At 38.0% G+C, this 15,723-nt stretch overlaps 1 protein-coding gene, 2 long non-coding RNA genes and 1 other non-coding gene across 11 annotated transcripts; 2 read left to right on the forward strand and 2 right to left on the reverse strand.

The window, feature by feature from the left end:
* Positions 1 to 91: 91 nt before the first annotated feature.
* Trnap-agg lies at positions 92 to 163 on the forward strand. Its single transcript has one exon. It is a non-coding gene; the product is annotated as a tRNA-Pro (tRNA).
* A 1,319-nt stretch (positions 164 to 1,482) lies between these two features.
* Positions 1,483 to 12,755, forward strand: LOC107273805 (tubulointerstitial nephritis antigen-like). Its single transcript, XM_015752330.2, has 8 exons — positions 1,483 to 1,729; positions 10,296 to 10,594; positions 10,679 to 10,712; positions 10,795 to 10,990; positions 11,054 to 11,349; positions 11,437 to 11,636; positions 11,749 to 11,903; positions 12,013 to 12,755. Exons 2-8 carry the CDS (start codon positions 10,297 to 10,299, stop codon positions 12,130 to 12,132), a joined length of 1,299 nt encoding a protein of 432 aa, XP_015607816.1. The 5' UTR covers positions 1,483 to 1,729; position 10,296; the 3' UTR covers positions 12,133 to 12,755.
* Positions 2,138 to 4,667, reverse strand: LOC112495258. Its single transcript, XR_003061631.1, has 2 exons — positions 2,883 to 4,667; positions 2,138 to 2,775 (listed from the first exon to the last, which is right to left on the reverse strand). It is a non-coding gene; the product is annotated as an uncharacterized LOC112495258 (long non-coding RNA).
* LOC107273806 lies at positions 4,670 to 9,153 on the reverse strand. 8 transcript variants are annotated; one of them, XR_003061630.1, is made up of 5 exons: positions 5,695 to 9,153; positions 5,543 to 5,581; positions 5,117 to 5,373; positions 4,995 to 5,044; positions 4,670 to 4,821 (listed from the first exon to the last, which is right to left on the reverse strand). It is a non-coding gene; the product is annotated as an uncharacterized LOC107273806 (long non-coding RNA). The 8 variants fall into 8 exon arrangements; XR_003061628.1 differs by having other exon boundaries at positions 5,117 to 7,748; positions 7,823 to 9,153; XR_003061624.1 differs by having other exon boundaries at positions 5,117 to 7,306; positions 7,391 to 9,153.
* Positions 12,756 to 15,723: the final 2,968 nt, after the last annotated feature.

Genomic DNA, 15,723 nt, shown 5'->3' on the forward strand with positions numbered 1-15,723 from the left:
CACAGCACTTTATTCGCAAAATAATAGTAAAATATCGCGGCACTGTACGTAACGATCCTTCTCTTCCCGCGGACGGAAAGAGACTGTGAGTGGCTCGTTGGTCTAGGGGGATGATTCTCGCTTAGGGTGCGAGAGGTCCCGGGTTCAAATCCCGGACGAGCCCGTTTTTTTTTCTTTTTTTCCTTCTCATTATATAACTGTCAAAATTAATTGACCATATAACATTGTGAAGAATTTTTGGAAATTCGCCATTGGCGCACATTGCGAAATTCCGTGAACCGAAATAACCGAGTTCGGAACGAACTACTTGATTCGTCACGTTTAAAAAAGAACGATGTTTTCGCGCAATCCTGCGAGTGCTAATGATTTATATTTATCCATTTGTTTTTAGTAACGAGAGCTGCACATTTTTTCGTTATTGCGTCTCGCGCATGAGAATTTCTTAAAAATATCGTTGAACTCAATTTTTCGAAATTTTCTTTAGTACACTTCACGCGATCTTGCGTAGTCATAAAGATCAAGATATACCTAACCTGCTCGAGAGTCACGTGACCTTTTTTTTTATACGCGAAAAGCTAAAAAAATTTGAATATTTTACGGAGTAAGGTCGAAGAAAAGAAAAATCTAATTTTGCAATAACCGATAGGCATGAAAAATACTCTTTACAAATTATCCCCCTATCGAAATATTCTCAAGAAAACAATTATGTTTTTGCGCCACGCTTATAATCGATGACTTCCGACCGTAATGAAGTCGACGTGATTTCTCGCTAAAAATAATAACTTTACGACCGCGAATTGCGAAGCGCGAGTTTTCAATGCATACCAGTAATACCGTAAAGAGAAAGAGAGAAAAAAGACAAGATCGTTGCTTGAAAATGGCAGAGGTTACACATTTATTAAAAATACGATAAATGGCATCTATTCCGATCCATCTGCCGATTTTAATCATTATCCCCCCTTAAAAAAAAAATCATCAACTTATAGAGAGTGTACAAAAAGTTGCATCATCGATACCTAATCCCGATATCCCTCTGATCAATGATTTCCATTCGCCTAATGATTTCTAATTATCACAGTGATCGATAAGCATTGCATTGATTCTCATGACGTCATTATCCTCACTTGATACCGGTTCGGCTAGAATCATCGTCATCCAGGGACAGATAGAGACTTCGTAACGTGAGCAGGTGATTCTTATTCTGCAAGGAATTTGCAAGGCACGTTCGCCAGGACCGTTAAGAAGTATAAAGATAAAATAGTTTAACGTACTAAGATCATAACGTAATCTTCAAAGAGAAGTATTTTTATAGTAAATGAAATTTCGAAAATTTAATAATAAAGTGACATTGAATTATTATCATTAGGAAACTTTGGCATCTTTTACTACACGCATATATATATATATATATATATATATAAATCGTAGGCCTGAGCGCCGAGTGGTCAAAACCGAATTGTGATACCGAGACTTAGTTTAGCTTGCGTTTACCTCCGTCTCCGTGAGTCAGTGAGGCTCGCGCTTTCGAGCGGCAAGCACCGATTCTCTTAGTTAATCATTTCAATCGAGTGACAATACACAGCACATGACGAACGAGCAAATTTTCATATAAATTCAACATTGAATTTATGAAATAGATTATCGTTGAAACAACTTTTTCCCGATTCGTGCAATAATTTTCTTTAGTGAAGAAAAACAATTTGACTGGATCACAGCAGGAAGGTGTTACGTGAGTAACGTCTGTCTTTTATTTTGAGACTGCACTTTGTGAGGCAAGACTGAAATTTGAAATTTTTTTTTTGCCAATCTTGAGTATTGTGAAATAAAAATATATTTTTAGAGGTGCCTCGGGATGACAGTTTTGCGAGATTATTTCTATGCTTACGGTCGTCGAGAGTAATGGGGCAACGACTTGAGATTTCCTAAGCAGAAGAGATCAAAGACTTCTTTTTTATTCGATTCGTGTGGTCCACTTTGGCTACTGCGAAACGATTCTTGGCAATGTATAAAAATAACGTTGTGATTCCTTGCTGAGGATTCGTGCCAAAATAATTGAAATCTTTTCGAAAAGTATGTGATAGCGGAATAATGGGTTTGATAAAAGAAATTTTTTTTTTGTTACATTGGAACAGTCTGGTTTTTTTTTTAATGGGAATAATATAACATATATATATATATTTTTAATATCACTATTGTGACTGCTCTGCGAAATTGTAGGAATTACGGCAAATAGTGATATGAGATTAAGCAGCGTGACGACCTATATTGGTAATAGAGATTTTAGAATTTACGTATCACTTGTACGTCTTATACATTATGTGTATACGTTCAAAGGTGGAATTGAAAGATAAAACTGTAATAATTAAAATTTGTTGCATGATTCATATCAATCTATTAATAAATAGTACATAGAGACTGATGGAACTGATTTCTGATAAGCGCTATCATAATGGCTGTTTTAATTTATCATAATAAAACAAAAACGAGCGAGGAGAATATCTTGATTATATTTTTGGTTCATTAAATTTTTACGTTCACTCAAATTGCCTTCAGACTCTTGTCAAAATGACGGAAATTCCTGGAAGGGAAGTTTATGAAAATAACCTTGGCGCCAAATTCGAATACATCGAGGAACTGGCCAATCCGTATGAATTTATTAGGTAGTCACTGATACCTTCGTTAATTCTTACAATCTACGTATGCACGAATTCGCATAATTGCACAATGCAATTCGAGGATTGTTTAAAATTACCAATGTCATGGAATCATATTCGCCTGAAACAATTGTATTAAAACGTAGACAATTGGATATAGTAAAATTCTAACCTTGACGATCGGCATGACTTTCCATAAGTTTCCTGTTACGCTATCAAATTTCATACCGAGAGGAATGACTCGCGCTACGATTTTATCGAAGCCCACGAATTCCACAGTAAATTCCGGATTGGCAGCCATCATCAAATCCTTGAAATATTTTTGTGAAATAATAATAATTTTTTTAAAATCCCGTCAAACAGCATTCTCTGCAATTGTGACAAGCCACAAGATCTAGTAAGACAACAACGGTACAACAGTAAATTCAAACAGCTAAGAATTAGGATTGCGGTCTACTCGTATAGCAATGGCGTAGAATTTGAAAATGTGTAAAAATATATCAAGACTTCCTGGTGGGCGTGAGAAGAAATTTTTATCGCAGAAGGCTGCGACAGTAAAATCCTAGACAACTCCACTGTTTATTAATAATCTTCGAATTTCATTTTGCACTTAATCATTTCACAAAGTTAAAATACACAAACAGGTTAGACAAGATAGAAATTTAGTGCCGCGCGAGAAACGTCAGACGCGTTACTCGCCGCGTTCGCAAACTCATCAAAATTCCGTCTCCGTGAAAACTCGCATCGATTCTTAAGGGGTTTTTCACAAGTTTATAAAAATCCCTACACAGTATTTACTCGCAAATCAGTAAAGTCAAGTAGCCGTATTCTGGTACGTGACTGCGAGTCATTAATGTAAAATGCAGCGTTTGTCCCTCTGTGTCAGATGCAATAGTCTACGGTCAATGTCAAAAGAGGATATCTCGATAAGCTTCAAATATCTGTCAAGCAGACACCGTGAATAGTTCAAGGCTTGATTTTAAAAATTATCACAGTCGCTTTAAACTTTGAAAAAAAATACCACAGTATTGGGATGGGTCAATTTATACAAATTTACAAAAATACCAATTGATCCGATTTTTTGTATGGACGATTGATCATCGTTATTTGATTTCTTCATAAAGAAATTTCGCAATTATTTAAATAATCTATATATATCTTTATATTATATCATAATTGCATAGATACAATCCAGCCTGTGCGGTCAGAAATGCCAATGCCTGTTGGCAGGAGACGCTACAGCGGTAAACTGTCATTGCTATATTTACCAGGAGCTTAGGGCGTGACTGTCAATAAAATTTGCCCGTCAAGCTACGCGAAACGATTAATTGTTCAGATACGTGTAAAGCGGAAGTTACGCACGTTCATTATCACCATACGCGTAACGTGTAACATATGACGTATGCAGGCAGGCCTTTATATATAGTCACTCTATTGATTAAATCATTCTTTAGAATAGTAGTATTGAAAATAAATTAAAAATTGATGAATCCTTAATGTGTTTTCTCGCAAGGAGTTCGATGCCGAACGTAATATTATTTCACCTGACCCGGCCCACGATTTTCTGTATTATGTATGCGCGGGATATTTAAATTCTTACAGTGCCCTCGATTCTTATTAGGATTCCGCTTCGATGCGGAATTTCGTGACAGCCACACTTTGTGAATTGGCTGCTGAACAAATTTTTATTTCAATTTTCATCCGAGTACGGCTGCCTGGAAAGTTTGCGTTTTTACTTATCTCTGATTTCAGAAGAACTTTGTACATCATATCCCTACAGGAAAGAGTATATTCTATTGAAACTCCTGGTGTCACAAGAATGTGACAATCTATCTTTTATCATAAAAAATCCTATGAATATCTTCATAAGGTGTTTCCGGGCTTCTTTGTGTCTGCAATCTTCATTTATCTTGCGGCCAATTAAGCGACGATTCGTTCCTGATACCAAATCTAGATTGATTTTATTTAGAACGTATGTATCTTGTACAAAGATAGTATACGTTAGGAATGTAGGGCATCACGTGCGTGAGCTTCTTTGGTTGCCTCCGTTAAGCCGCATCTCTATTTTTAGCAAAATTACGCAGTGTGATTTTCAAAAATATTGACTGAGCTTGTACTTGCACATCCTGTTGAGCACATGCAGTTGGGACGGTGAAGATAACCTAACCTGTTGAAGAATAAACTGTACTCAATAAGTGAAGAGACGACGAAAGTTCACACAGGGCACGCCAAAACGTTATAAATCCTATGCTGATCATTCACTGATAATGCATTTATTGATAAAACTAATAAATTAATTCGAAATAAAAATCTTTGGCGATTAATTGTTCTTTCACTCACCAGACACATTTTGCGATTGCTAAGCCTTGCGCACTTGTTTTCTGTCCATTCTTGTATAGTGAAAAATTATATTTTATGAAATAACGTTAATCCATAAATTGTCGAAAAAAATTATACGTTACCCTTCGAAAAGTTTATTACGTCAATTTATTATAACGTTAAACTCTGTCTCTTTAACGTAATAATATCCTTGTTGGCTTTGCAATATGAACTTCCTTATCGCATTCCTGTGGTACCGACGTCATAACTCAAACCACTTGACTCGCATTGTCAATCTCTTGACAGAAATCAGTTGTCCGTCATTGACTTATCTGCGAGGAAGAGTATCTCGCACGTAGACATTAAAAATACACTTTAGGAAAACTTCCATCCGCATTCACTTAAAGAAGAAAAAAAAAAATTACAGATTCCAGTATCGATTAATTAAGGTATACAGTGATTTAGTGAAATCTCAGAATACGACCATGAAATTGTTCGATGATGATCATCATCGACCGATTCATGGCGTAACGTTTTCATCGACAGAACATTAATTACCAGTTAATTACCAGTTTCCTTACGCGCTATATTCATCGACTTTAATCATCCTACACGAAACAAAAAAAAAACACGATAGCCCATTGTAGTTATTACTATTTTTTTTCCCCACAAGATCGTCCAATCTGAATCCACTCAAAATTAAACTCCCTTTTGTACTCACGTTCTACGTAGCCTTCAAGATAACCTATAAGTACATGGAATCTCAGACAGAAACGTATCCGCGCGATGAATCAAGCTTCTTGGCAAACTGTCAGAAGCCAAGAGAGCAGCTACGTCATGGGAAAGACTGCATAGTTTTCATTGGCAGATTCATATGTATGACGTCGTGCACGTTTGATAATTGCATTATGTATAATACCATGGAAGTTTCGGTGATAATTCAAAACGAAATAAGATCCTCGATAATTAAATTCCGTCCGTCTTTCTTCTTCCTGTCGTGACAATCACAATGAGGGGTATGACGCAATCGAAATATTATAGTTTCGATACGCGCCGCTCCGCGTCGCCACTGACGCTAATAGACAAGATGGCTAATTCGTACTCTTAAACTGTAGCAGTGAAATCGCAATGCGTTTCACGTCAATGAACTGTTAATGAAAGAAAACTAGGTCAAGAACAACGATACAGTTTTATCGTTGATAAACGTAAGACGAGCCGGTGCATTAATTACATTGGATTAATTGCATCGTTTTCTTATTCGCGTTATACAGCTTAATCGTAACTGTCGATACAATACGTAATTTGTATAAATCATTTATGAATTACACGAGTGAATTTAAAATCGGATATGCGTATAGTGTTTATTGAACTGGGATTATAAATGACTTGTTAGATAACGGATATTTCTTTGAACGTAGGTGATGATTGATAAAAGAAATTATTTTGAATTTTTTTCTTAATTGATATTTTAAATAATGAATTATATTAGAATACAAATTTACAATGATAAGGGTATTATCGTTTTTCTCACGATTGTTACACCGTGTACGTTTGTAGTACGACTTTTCAAATTACTACGTCAAAGTCGGCATAGTTTGTTCTCACGCACTGTTGACAAATGGCTTTATCGTTTTGAGTCAATAGTCATGACGAAATTTTTTCGTTGGACGAGATTCTACATAGGAAGATTCTAAGTCACTGAATTGTCTCGTGTGTGAGATGTTAATTAGCTTACGTACATACAATCGATACCAATTGACACGAAATTGACTAGTAAGTAATGGGCGGTGTCATCGTAAACGGGATAACCAAAAATTATCATAATTTCTCGTTAAAGGTTCTTACTGACAGTGTATAGTCTTTTTTGGGTCTTTTTTGACGTTATTAATATCCCTTTCGACGTGTCTGCGCAAATTAACGTTTATTGCCTGACACGTCATACGCAAAATGGTCGTTTTAACGAAACGAAATGACTTTATGGGACTTAGAACAGTGGCACGATATAAGGTTAAGTAGCCGTCCCAGTTACAGTGTGTCCACGTATTTGCATTAATTGAACAGCGTCAATGGAATTATTACAAAGAGACAGAGAGAGAAAGAGAAAGAGAGAGAGAGAGAGAGAGAGAGAGAGAGAGAGAGAGAGAGAGAAAAGAAAAAATATAAGAAAAATTATAGACTGAGAGAATCGTCTCTATGTCGGCGGAATTCAAATGAAAAAAAATCGTAGCTAGTTATGGCTGGTCATTGCGTAAGGAATTGTTCGACCTCTTGGAAACAATAACGGACGTTCCAGTCTGGTAGATTTCATCAATATTGTAATGGGGATCGATCATCTAGATTGTGACACGACAAGGAGAAAATTTAGTTTACCATCTGCAGAACTAACGAGTCCCTAAACTCCATCTATAAACTGATACCTTAAAAGTCTGCACTATGTCTCACATGGTTAACTCTCGTATACACTTGTGATTCCGATTAAATCCTCTTAATAACAAATAATGCCCACATATTTGTGCTTTTTACGTCATCTGTTATCCGGTAAATGTCAAGAGTAATTTTCTGTATGTTCGGTCAAGATGCACACGATAGATCAGTTCTCGTTAGCCAGACTTTTCAAAAAGTGCAGATTCTCATTGGTTACTTAATAACATCATCCGATAAGAATTTCGACTTTTTGAAAAGTGCAGAAAGTCTAGGCAACGAGAACATACCTATCGAATGCCCTCGTACTTCGGTTTCAAATATTCAAGAATTAATGACACATTGCGATTTAACCTAGAAATAAGAAATTTGTCAAACTCGAATCTTTATTTATCGTACCTCGTATCCCAATTTCTTAATGGTCGAACCTTTGGCTTCGTTCCTCTTGTTCTGTTACTAAATAGATAAGTTGACTCGACCAGGTGGTCACTGCTTGACGAAATCGCACGACCATGGCTGCCAACTGTTACCGAACTGACGTAGTGATATTTCTGCCGCGTGCATACGAAATTCTCCACGTAAATCCTCACGCGCAGTGCCGCGCGATTTCAGTGTAAATAAACGTTCACAAAGTCGTGTCATTACGAATCTTCTGTTATTATTGATGCACCAGGCCACTTATCAGAGCATTGCCATTTCTACTGGCCGTTGGCCAACAGTTGGTCTCTTTCGCTGGTTCTAGCATGTGTATTTTCGATCTGTTGCTGTCATTTTCTTTTTCTTACATCTTCGGGCATGACGTGTGAATCTGATGATCAGATGATAGCAAAACGAAAGACGAAACTAGTTGAAAAGTGCTTTTCGATGTATGGCGTAACTTGACAGCTGTTTCGACGCCATATTTGAATATCGAACTCTTTGTCCAATCGCAAAAATAGATTTAACGCCAGTAGCCTTTCTTTTACTTCCCCATGACTAATTTTCACTTTTATTATGAGTACTATTCTAGATTTCTCAGAAACCGGAAATAATAGTGCACACGTACGACGATTTACACGCTTTCGTTTTTTCCTTTTTTTTTACACTATAATTTGAATGCCTCTGTCTACGTTAGGATATACGACGTTGCCATTATTAAACTATACCGGATATGCACAAGTACGCTTTTGGTATGTATATCTATACAGCTCTAGAGATTCAAAATTAGTATCGTTTATGACTGACTCTATTTTTATGGTGTGTACACACTGCACTTTACTTTCAGGGTTGGTTATGATCGAATGTTAATGTTCTATGCTAATTTTGGATCGTGTGCAATGGTATTGCCATGAATCATACGTTGGGCAGAAGTACCATTATGTATATGTATTTTAACGTATTCTCTCTTAACTCGACACCGATAACGAAAAATTCGAGAATTGACCTACGTTACCTTCGGCCGACCACCCTTAGCTTATGTATCCACAAGCCAGGCGGCGCCAGCCAATTCTTTTTCACTGGGAACTGACGAGCCGGTATGACCTGGAGTTGGGGTGGAACGGGCCCAACTCCGCCAAAACGAGAGCTCTGACGGAACCTATCAGATAATGCGATAATTTGACGGATCCTGTAGATTTTTGGGGACGCGTAAAATCGTGAAACGCAACCATAGGTTTTAAGTTTTCTTTGGGGTCGCGTAAAATCAGCAAACGCAACTGGATACACGAACGGGAGCGGACGGTTACGGAAATGCACGGCCGCTCAAGCTGCTAGGTTTGAGGTAGAGAGGGTCGGAGTAAGAGTCCGGCAAATAGTGCGAGAGACAGAGAGCGACGAACCGAGAACGTATCAGAACGAATCTTAACTATCTATCGAGATCCCTTCACCAATTAATAAATTGGGAGACTCACCGGAGCTGGGGCAGCTAATCCGTGGAGGCCGTGAACTGCATCCAAAGGACACTCTGGGGAGCACTGCACTAAAGCACTGCACTACACCTCCGGAACACTCACAGGAATTCATAGAATTGCCTGGATATCGCGAGAACAACGCGAGAACTATACGATACACCTCCGGAACACTCACAGGAATTCATAGAATTGCCTGGATATCGCGAGAACAACGCGACAACTGTACGAATCGAGAACTTGCTATACCGTAGCGAAACACGGCAAGAAAAACTATCAACAAATAGCACGGGAGCGCGATGTCCCTCGTGACACCTCGGTCGGTGCCCCGAGACAGACTGCTTTGACAAAATAGCCAAATTCGAGAACTAATAATTCTGATCATCTGATTGGTCGAATTCCTTATAGCCAATAACTTCTCTTCCCTCGAGTCGTCCCTTTAAACCTAATCGAGAGCATTCCTTAGCGAATCGGTGCGTTACTTCTACGCTTCCCCAAGGCATCGGGCGACAGCTGGGCACCACGTCCTTAACTCGGGCAAGAGGTTCCTCTCCTGCCCTTAACCATATCAAAACTCCCTCCGCCCGCTCTACAGCCCTTTGCCCATCTCCAGCGGGGCGCCGGTATCTCACCCGGGCTCCTGCCGGTCTGTGGAGACGTCTCCATCGGGTACTCTCCTCTGCCGGGCAACTCGGTACGTCGAGACTATCTCTCCACGGCAGATTCGAGCACCTCGACCTCAACTAAACAATAACGAAATCTTACGAGAGCCTTGACATAACTATACGAATCAAATCGAGAGCGCAGCCTCTGAGCAGGGTGGCGACCCAAAGGGAACCAGAAAGCGAGAACGTTATCTGTATCGGTAGCCGGAGTCGCCTTGTGACTGTGAATTGAAAAATCATGGCATATATATACTGTTTATCTACGGTTTATCTACGGATGACGGAAATATCTTTGAGTATTAAATACTTTGAGTTCCGTCTTATCGTTATTTCTTCGTTTATTTTTTCAGAATGCGCCGCACGACTTATCTGCCATTTGCTTTGGCAATTTTCACAGTGGTCCTTATCTCACTGCCATCTTCGTCACGGGCCGTTCCTGATTACAGTGATTTACCACCAGGCCCTTATTGCAGAACAAGATATCCTGCTGGAAGATGCTGCGTCGGAAGACGAGACGAGTGCAGCGCACCGATACTCACTACGTTTTGTTACTGCGATGATTTTTGCAACAGAACAAGAGAGACTGGGGATTGTTGCCCTGATTATTGGAGTCACTGTAAAGGAATAGAACCTCCGCAGGAGATAAGAGGTAAATTAATATTAAATAAATTCATTTAAGGCTCTGTGTAATCGATGGAGAGAATATCGTTTCTTTGTTTCTTCTTTTTTTCAGATTGTAGCTACAACGACTATAATTGTAATAAATGGTAAATTGATTTTTTTTTCCTATAAAAAGATATCGTTGATATTTTTGGTAAAAAATTTCAAAGCACTTTTTATATCTTTCAGCAAATGCATTAATGGATTACTCGAGAGAGGATGCGAGACGAATAAACGTTGCCTTATCGATAATGATCTAATTGGTGATATAAATAATAAGGCACCTTTCCTTGGTTGGGATGCTAAGAATTATTCTCAATTCTGGGGTAAAACTTTGGCCGAGGGTGTACAGCTCAGACTGGGTACCCTTAATCCATCTAAATCCGTAAGTGTAACTTTTAACACTGTGCACAGTTATTCTGGTGAATTATCTAATCGTGAATTTTAGGTTTACAAAATGAATCCTGTGGCGAAGATGTACAATCCTCTGACGCTGCCCAGGGCATTCGATGCCAGGGAAAAATGGCCAGGCGATATTTCTGAGATTCGTGATCAAGGGTGGTGCGCAGCATCCTGGGCAATCTCGACCGTCGACGTGGCATCGGACAGATATTTTATCATGAGCAAAGGAGCGGAACAAGTGAAATTAAGTCCGCAGCATCTTCTCTCCTGTAACAATAGAGGACAGCAAGGTTGCAAGGGTGGATACTTGGACAGGGCTTGGCTTTTCACCCGAAAATTCGGGTGATTATTAAAGATGATTCATCTCCCAATCCAGTTTGATTGACATTTATAGATCACGGCTTTATTATTAATTTGATAAAATTTTAGTTTGGTGGATGAAGATTGTTATCCCTGGATCGGACAAGACGACAAGTGCAGAATCCGCAAGAAGGGTAATCTCCAGCAGGCAGGTTGTCGGGCTCCCATGAATCCATTCAGAAAAGAGATGTACAAAGTTGGTCCAGCTTATCGTCTTGGAAATGAAACTGATATCATGCAGGAGATTATGGAATCTGGACCAGTACAAGGTTAGTAAGATTTTGTATTTAAAAATATAAAGCTGAACGCTCCTTTGCTTCTTTGAGTAAATGTATGTTTGACATGAAGAGATTTTTAAAAATTTCAACCCATCACTTTCAGCCACCATGAGGGTCTATCAAGATTTCTTTATCTACAAGAGTGGTATCTATAGACATTCTACAATCGCTGAACGTTATCCCTCTGGTTATCACTCGGTAAGAATAATTGGTTGGGGTGAAGATGTATCAAGAAATGGTGGTCGTGTTAAATATTGGGTGAGTAACGATCGATAAATCAAATTATCAATAACGAGGATCGTAAGGTATAATTTTAGTGATTTTTTTACCTTATCTTTCTTCAATAATTCATATTTTATTATTTTAGCTCGCTGCTAACTCCTGGGGCTACAGCTGGGGCGAGAATGGACTCTTCAGAATTGTTCGAGGTATCAATGAGTGCGAGATAGAATCATTTGTTCTGGCCGCATGGGCTAAGACCATTTAATTCGATAAATCAGTTCAGAATTAATAATTATTATATATTATTCGCGTCTTAAGAGTCCACCGTTCGCGTAATTTTTAATACTGCTCTATCAGAAGAAAATATACTTGTAACGATGATAGTGCATTATCTGATGGCCAACGTGAACATTATATATCTTGTAACGAAAGCAGGCATTCGTTAGTTGAGCTAAGTAAATTTAGAGAGATGTGCTACGTTATAAATAGGAAAAGCCTTAAAGTGATCTAAGCAATTATTTTTGTTATAAACGAAGTAGAGATTAGCGTAAGAAATTAATATGTATTCAACGTATGTATTGACAATCATATGCAGAGTAATTTGTGGTAATAAGTATTGTACATCCGTGTCCCTAGTGACAATAATTATTTTTACCGTGGCCTTTCAAGATAATTACATCATGTAATTTATTTTTCTCTCTTTCCTCATTTTATAACCGTTCAACCGTCATTGGCTTCGTATAACACTGCCACTATGTACGCGTAAGAAAATCATTACTTCATGCATCCCTCCTCAGAATTTTATATCTAGCCGTGACATTGAGGAGATGTACTTTTAATAAGTCTACTGTAGTACGATTATATAATATATATATCTACATATTCAAACGATTTATTCCAGCCGTCGCACTTTATTGAAAGTGGATAGTACAATTTATTTACCCTGAATAAATTTTTAGAATTCTGCCAGTTAACAGCGCCAAATGGCGAAATTTGCAGGAACCTTTAAAAGCGTGTATTAGTATATCTATTCGCACGTTCAGTTACCGACTGCGCATGGCAGTTGTTAAATAGTTTACCGACCGAGTTTTATCACAGTGTTACGAAAAATATGTGATACGGTGTGGAACACAAGTTTATCCGAAAATACTACATTGTGATAAAAGTGCGGGAATTCGTTTGGTGGTTACGAATAACTCGGCCATGAAAGTCGGCTCGTTGGCAATCTCCCTAATTTATCTTTGTTCGCATATTACGGTTTCGTACTTACCGACAAAGGCGAGTATCCCTGAAAATTAAAAATGGCAGTCGAGTGTATCTATATTTAATTTACAACCGTTGCCCTGATTATACGGAGCAAACGTTAAATCTACGTATACAACCTTTCGTGACTATTAGACGTACAATACTTTGTCTCTGAAAGCCGTAATCTACCTGGACAATCACGTAATTACAACGTTACCAAACTTTTTACACGTAATTGAGGAAAATGCCAAATCAGATACGCAATTAATGTCTACACGGAGTATTGCTTTTTATTCTCACATAAACACGTTAAGAGCCCATTACAGTTTTTAAAATCTTTTTATAAGAGTGAGCGATAAAAAACGAATTGACTTGATTGTCAAGTACGTGTGCATGGATGCTTAAAGTGGCCGTTTCTCCGTTATGACCACTATCCAAAGTACATAGAATAAGAGTCTTCGATGAGTACAAAAAATGTTTCGCGGACTGCAATTAAATTGCAATCAGGACGATAAATTGACAGAAGTAAGTAAATTTTTCACAGGTCGCAAACACGTCACTGTCGTGTAAAGAGAGAAATGACAAACCGATGACAGCAAGTTTAGAGATAGATAAAAAATATACATTTTGAGGTTATACGTCAGAATCACGTCGAATTATTGACCAGTCGTGAAATTCCAAGTAACGTGTGAACGTACCTTTATAAAAATAGACTAGGTCTGCTGGATATGTACATACAGTAGTCGTGATGCCTACATTATATATATCACGCTTGCACGGTAAAGAATTTTTACACTACCAATAATTTTACGTCGAGAGGTACGCAAGAAGGTTATTACATTAATTAATATCGAACCTCATTCTAATTGTTTACAACATTCCTGCCGCCCACGTAATTATCAGTCGCGCTACAGAGAATTAAAGAAAAACCCATGTCTTTTCCAAATAGTTTCAACCTCCACAAAATTTCATCGAAGCGTTACGAAGCTCTGGATGGAATAGATATTAAAGAAAAAAAAAAGAGGTAATTCTCTCAAAAAACAATCCACAGCGAAGAATGCAATTGTTATAAATAATTTTTTTTTTTACAGGCAATAAATACCCATATGGATTTTCAAGCGAATACATACACCACTATTGCTACATACATGCGTGTAAGATCTTAAACAATGACGTGTGGATTACTCACGCATTGTCGGAGTAAATATTATTTTTTCTACAGAAACATCCAGTAAATAAAGAAACTTCCACATGCAACAGGTACGAAAAATTGGAAAAATATCCAAAAAGTAATAAAGGGTAAATTTTGCAAAATATCAATGTCCTAAGTTAAAAAAAAAAAAGAAAAATTAAAAATATGTCAGTGACGGTCTCTAGTAATTAATTATGGTTACGTATACTGTTACTTTTTTTTTTATCTTTCTTTTAATACGTCATTTAGGCCGCGGCTACTCGTCGGTATAGTGTCTTTTACGGGATCACTACGTTACTTTAAAGTATACAGGGTGTGTCCATTATTTATGTATAACGTCCCTGTCGGCCAGATTCTCTGACTTAATCTCTCCTGCCCTCACGTGAGAAGATGATACCGCTGATTAAAATCACCGTCCGCATATCTAACAGCGTGCAGAACGTGAACAGGGAAACCACGTTCCGTCATCCCCTCACTCACTGTATACACAATACTCACGTATATAAAAGAGAGTATACGAAGTCTCGAAAAAAAAATAAAAGACCTCAAAAATCTCCAGAAGACCGAACAACCGGAGCCTTGTATAAAATTTGGAGAATAGAAATTTTCAAAATTTTTACACTCATATAAAGAATTACAGCGAGCTAAGATATGCGATACAAAGTGAAAGGACGACCAGCGTCGTTAAGGACGAAACCAGCGTCCTTGAAAAAAAAAAGTCACCCAACACCCCCTAAAATTTAAGCTTACAATTTTCAACCCCTCCCTCCCCCCTCCCACCCCCTTACAAAATCATAAATATCCGTTTCCTTCGAAATTCTTCCATCTCGCCCACACGCATACAAAGTGCCGGGGGGTTGTACAGACACAGGGGGGTAAGTTGGGGTAAGGACAGGGGTGACACCCTTAAGTAAAATAATAACGTCAGAAGAATTAAAAAAAAATTATTTCCACCCTCGACTAATTTTATAATTACCCCCACCAAGCCCGTCTTGGCCCGAACCCACCCCTAATAGGGCACCGGGTGTCGATATATGTTAATATTACAAATTCCTATACATGGTCCTACGTCATACAATATATACTTATACAGTAATTAACCATAACGATGACTCGTGGTCATAGACAATCGATCGGACAATATACAGGGTGTCGCATTTAATTTCGATTAAACCTTACGAGGTCTACTGTATATATCATAGCTTTCTACGGTACACGTACTTCATTCCCATATATATTCACCTATCATCCTCGTTCGCTCTTTAATCATCATCATCATCATCATCAGCTAGGAAATAATCAAATCACTGCATTGCAGAGGAAATATGGCATGCATAAATCATCACGTGCGCAATGAATAATCGCGCCGACGCCTTTTGGGGTGCCTTTACGTTAAAAAAAAAAAAAAAAAAAAAAAAA

Source organism: Cephus cinctus, unplaced genomic scaffold, assembly GCF_000341935.2.
Source record: "Cephus cinctus unplaced genomic scaffold, Ccin1 Ccin1_scaffold1843, whole genome shotgun sequence".
Classification (NCBI taxonomy): Eukaryota; Metazoa; Arthropoda; class Insecta; order Hymenoptera; family Cephidae; genus Cephus; species Cephus cinctus.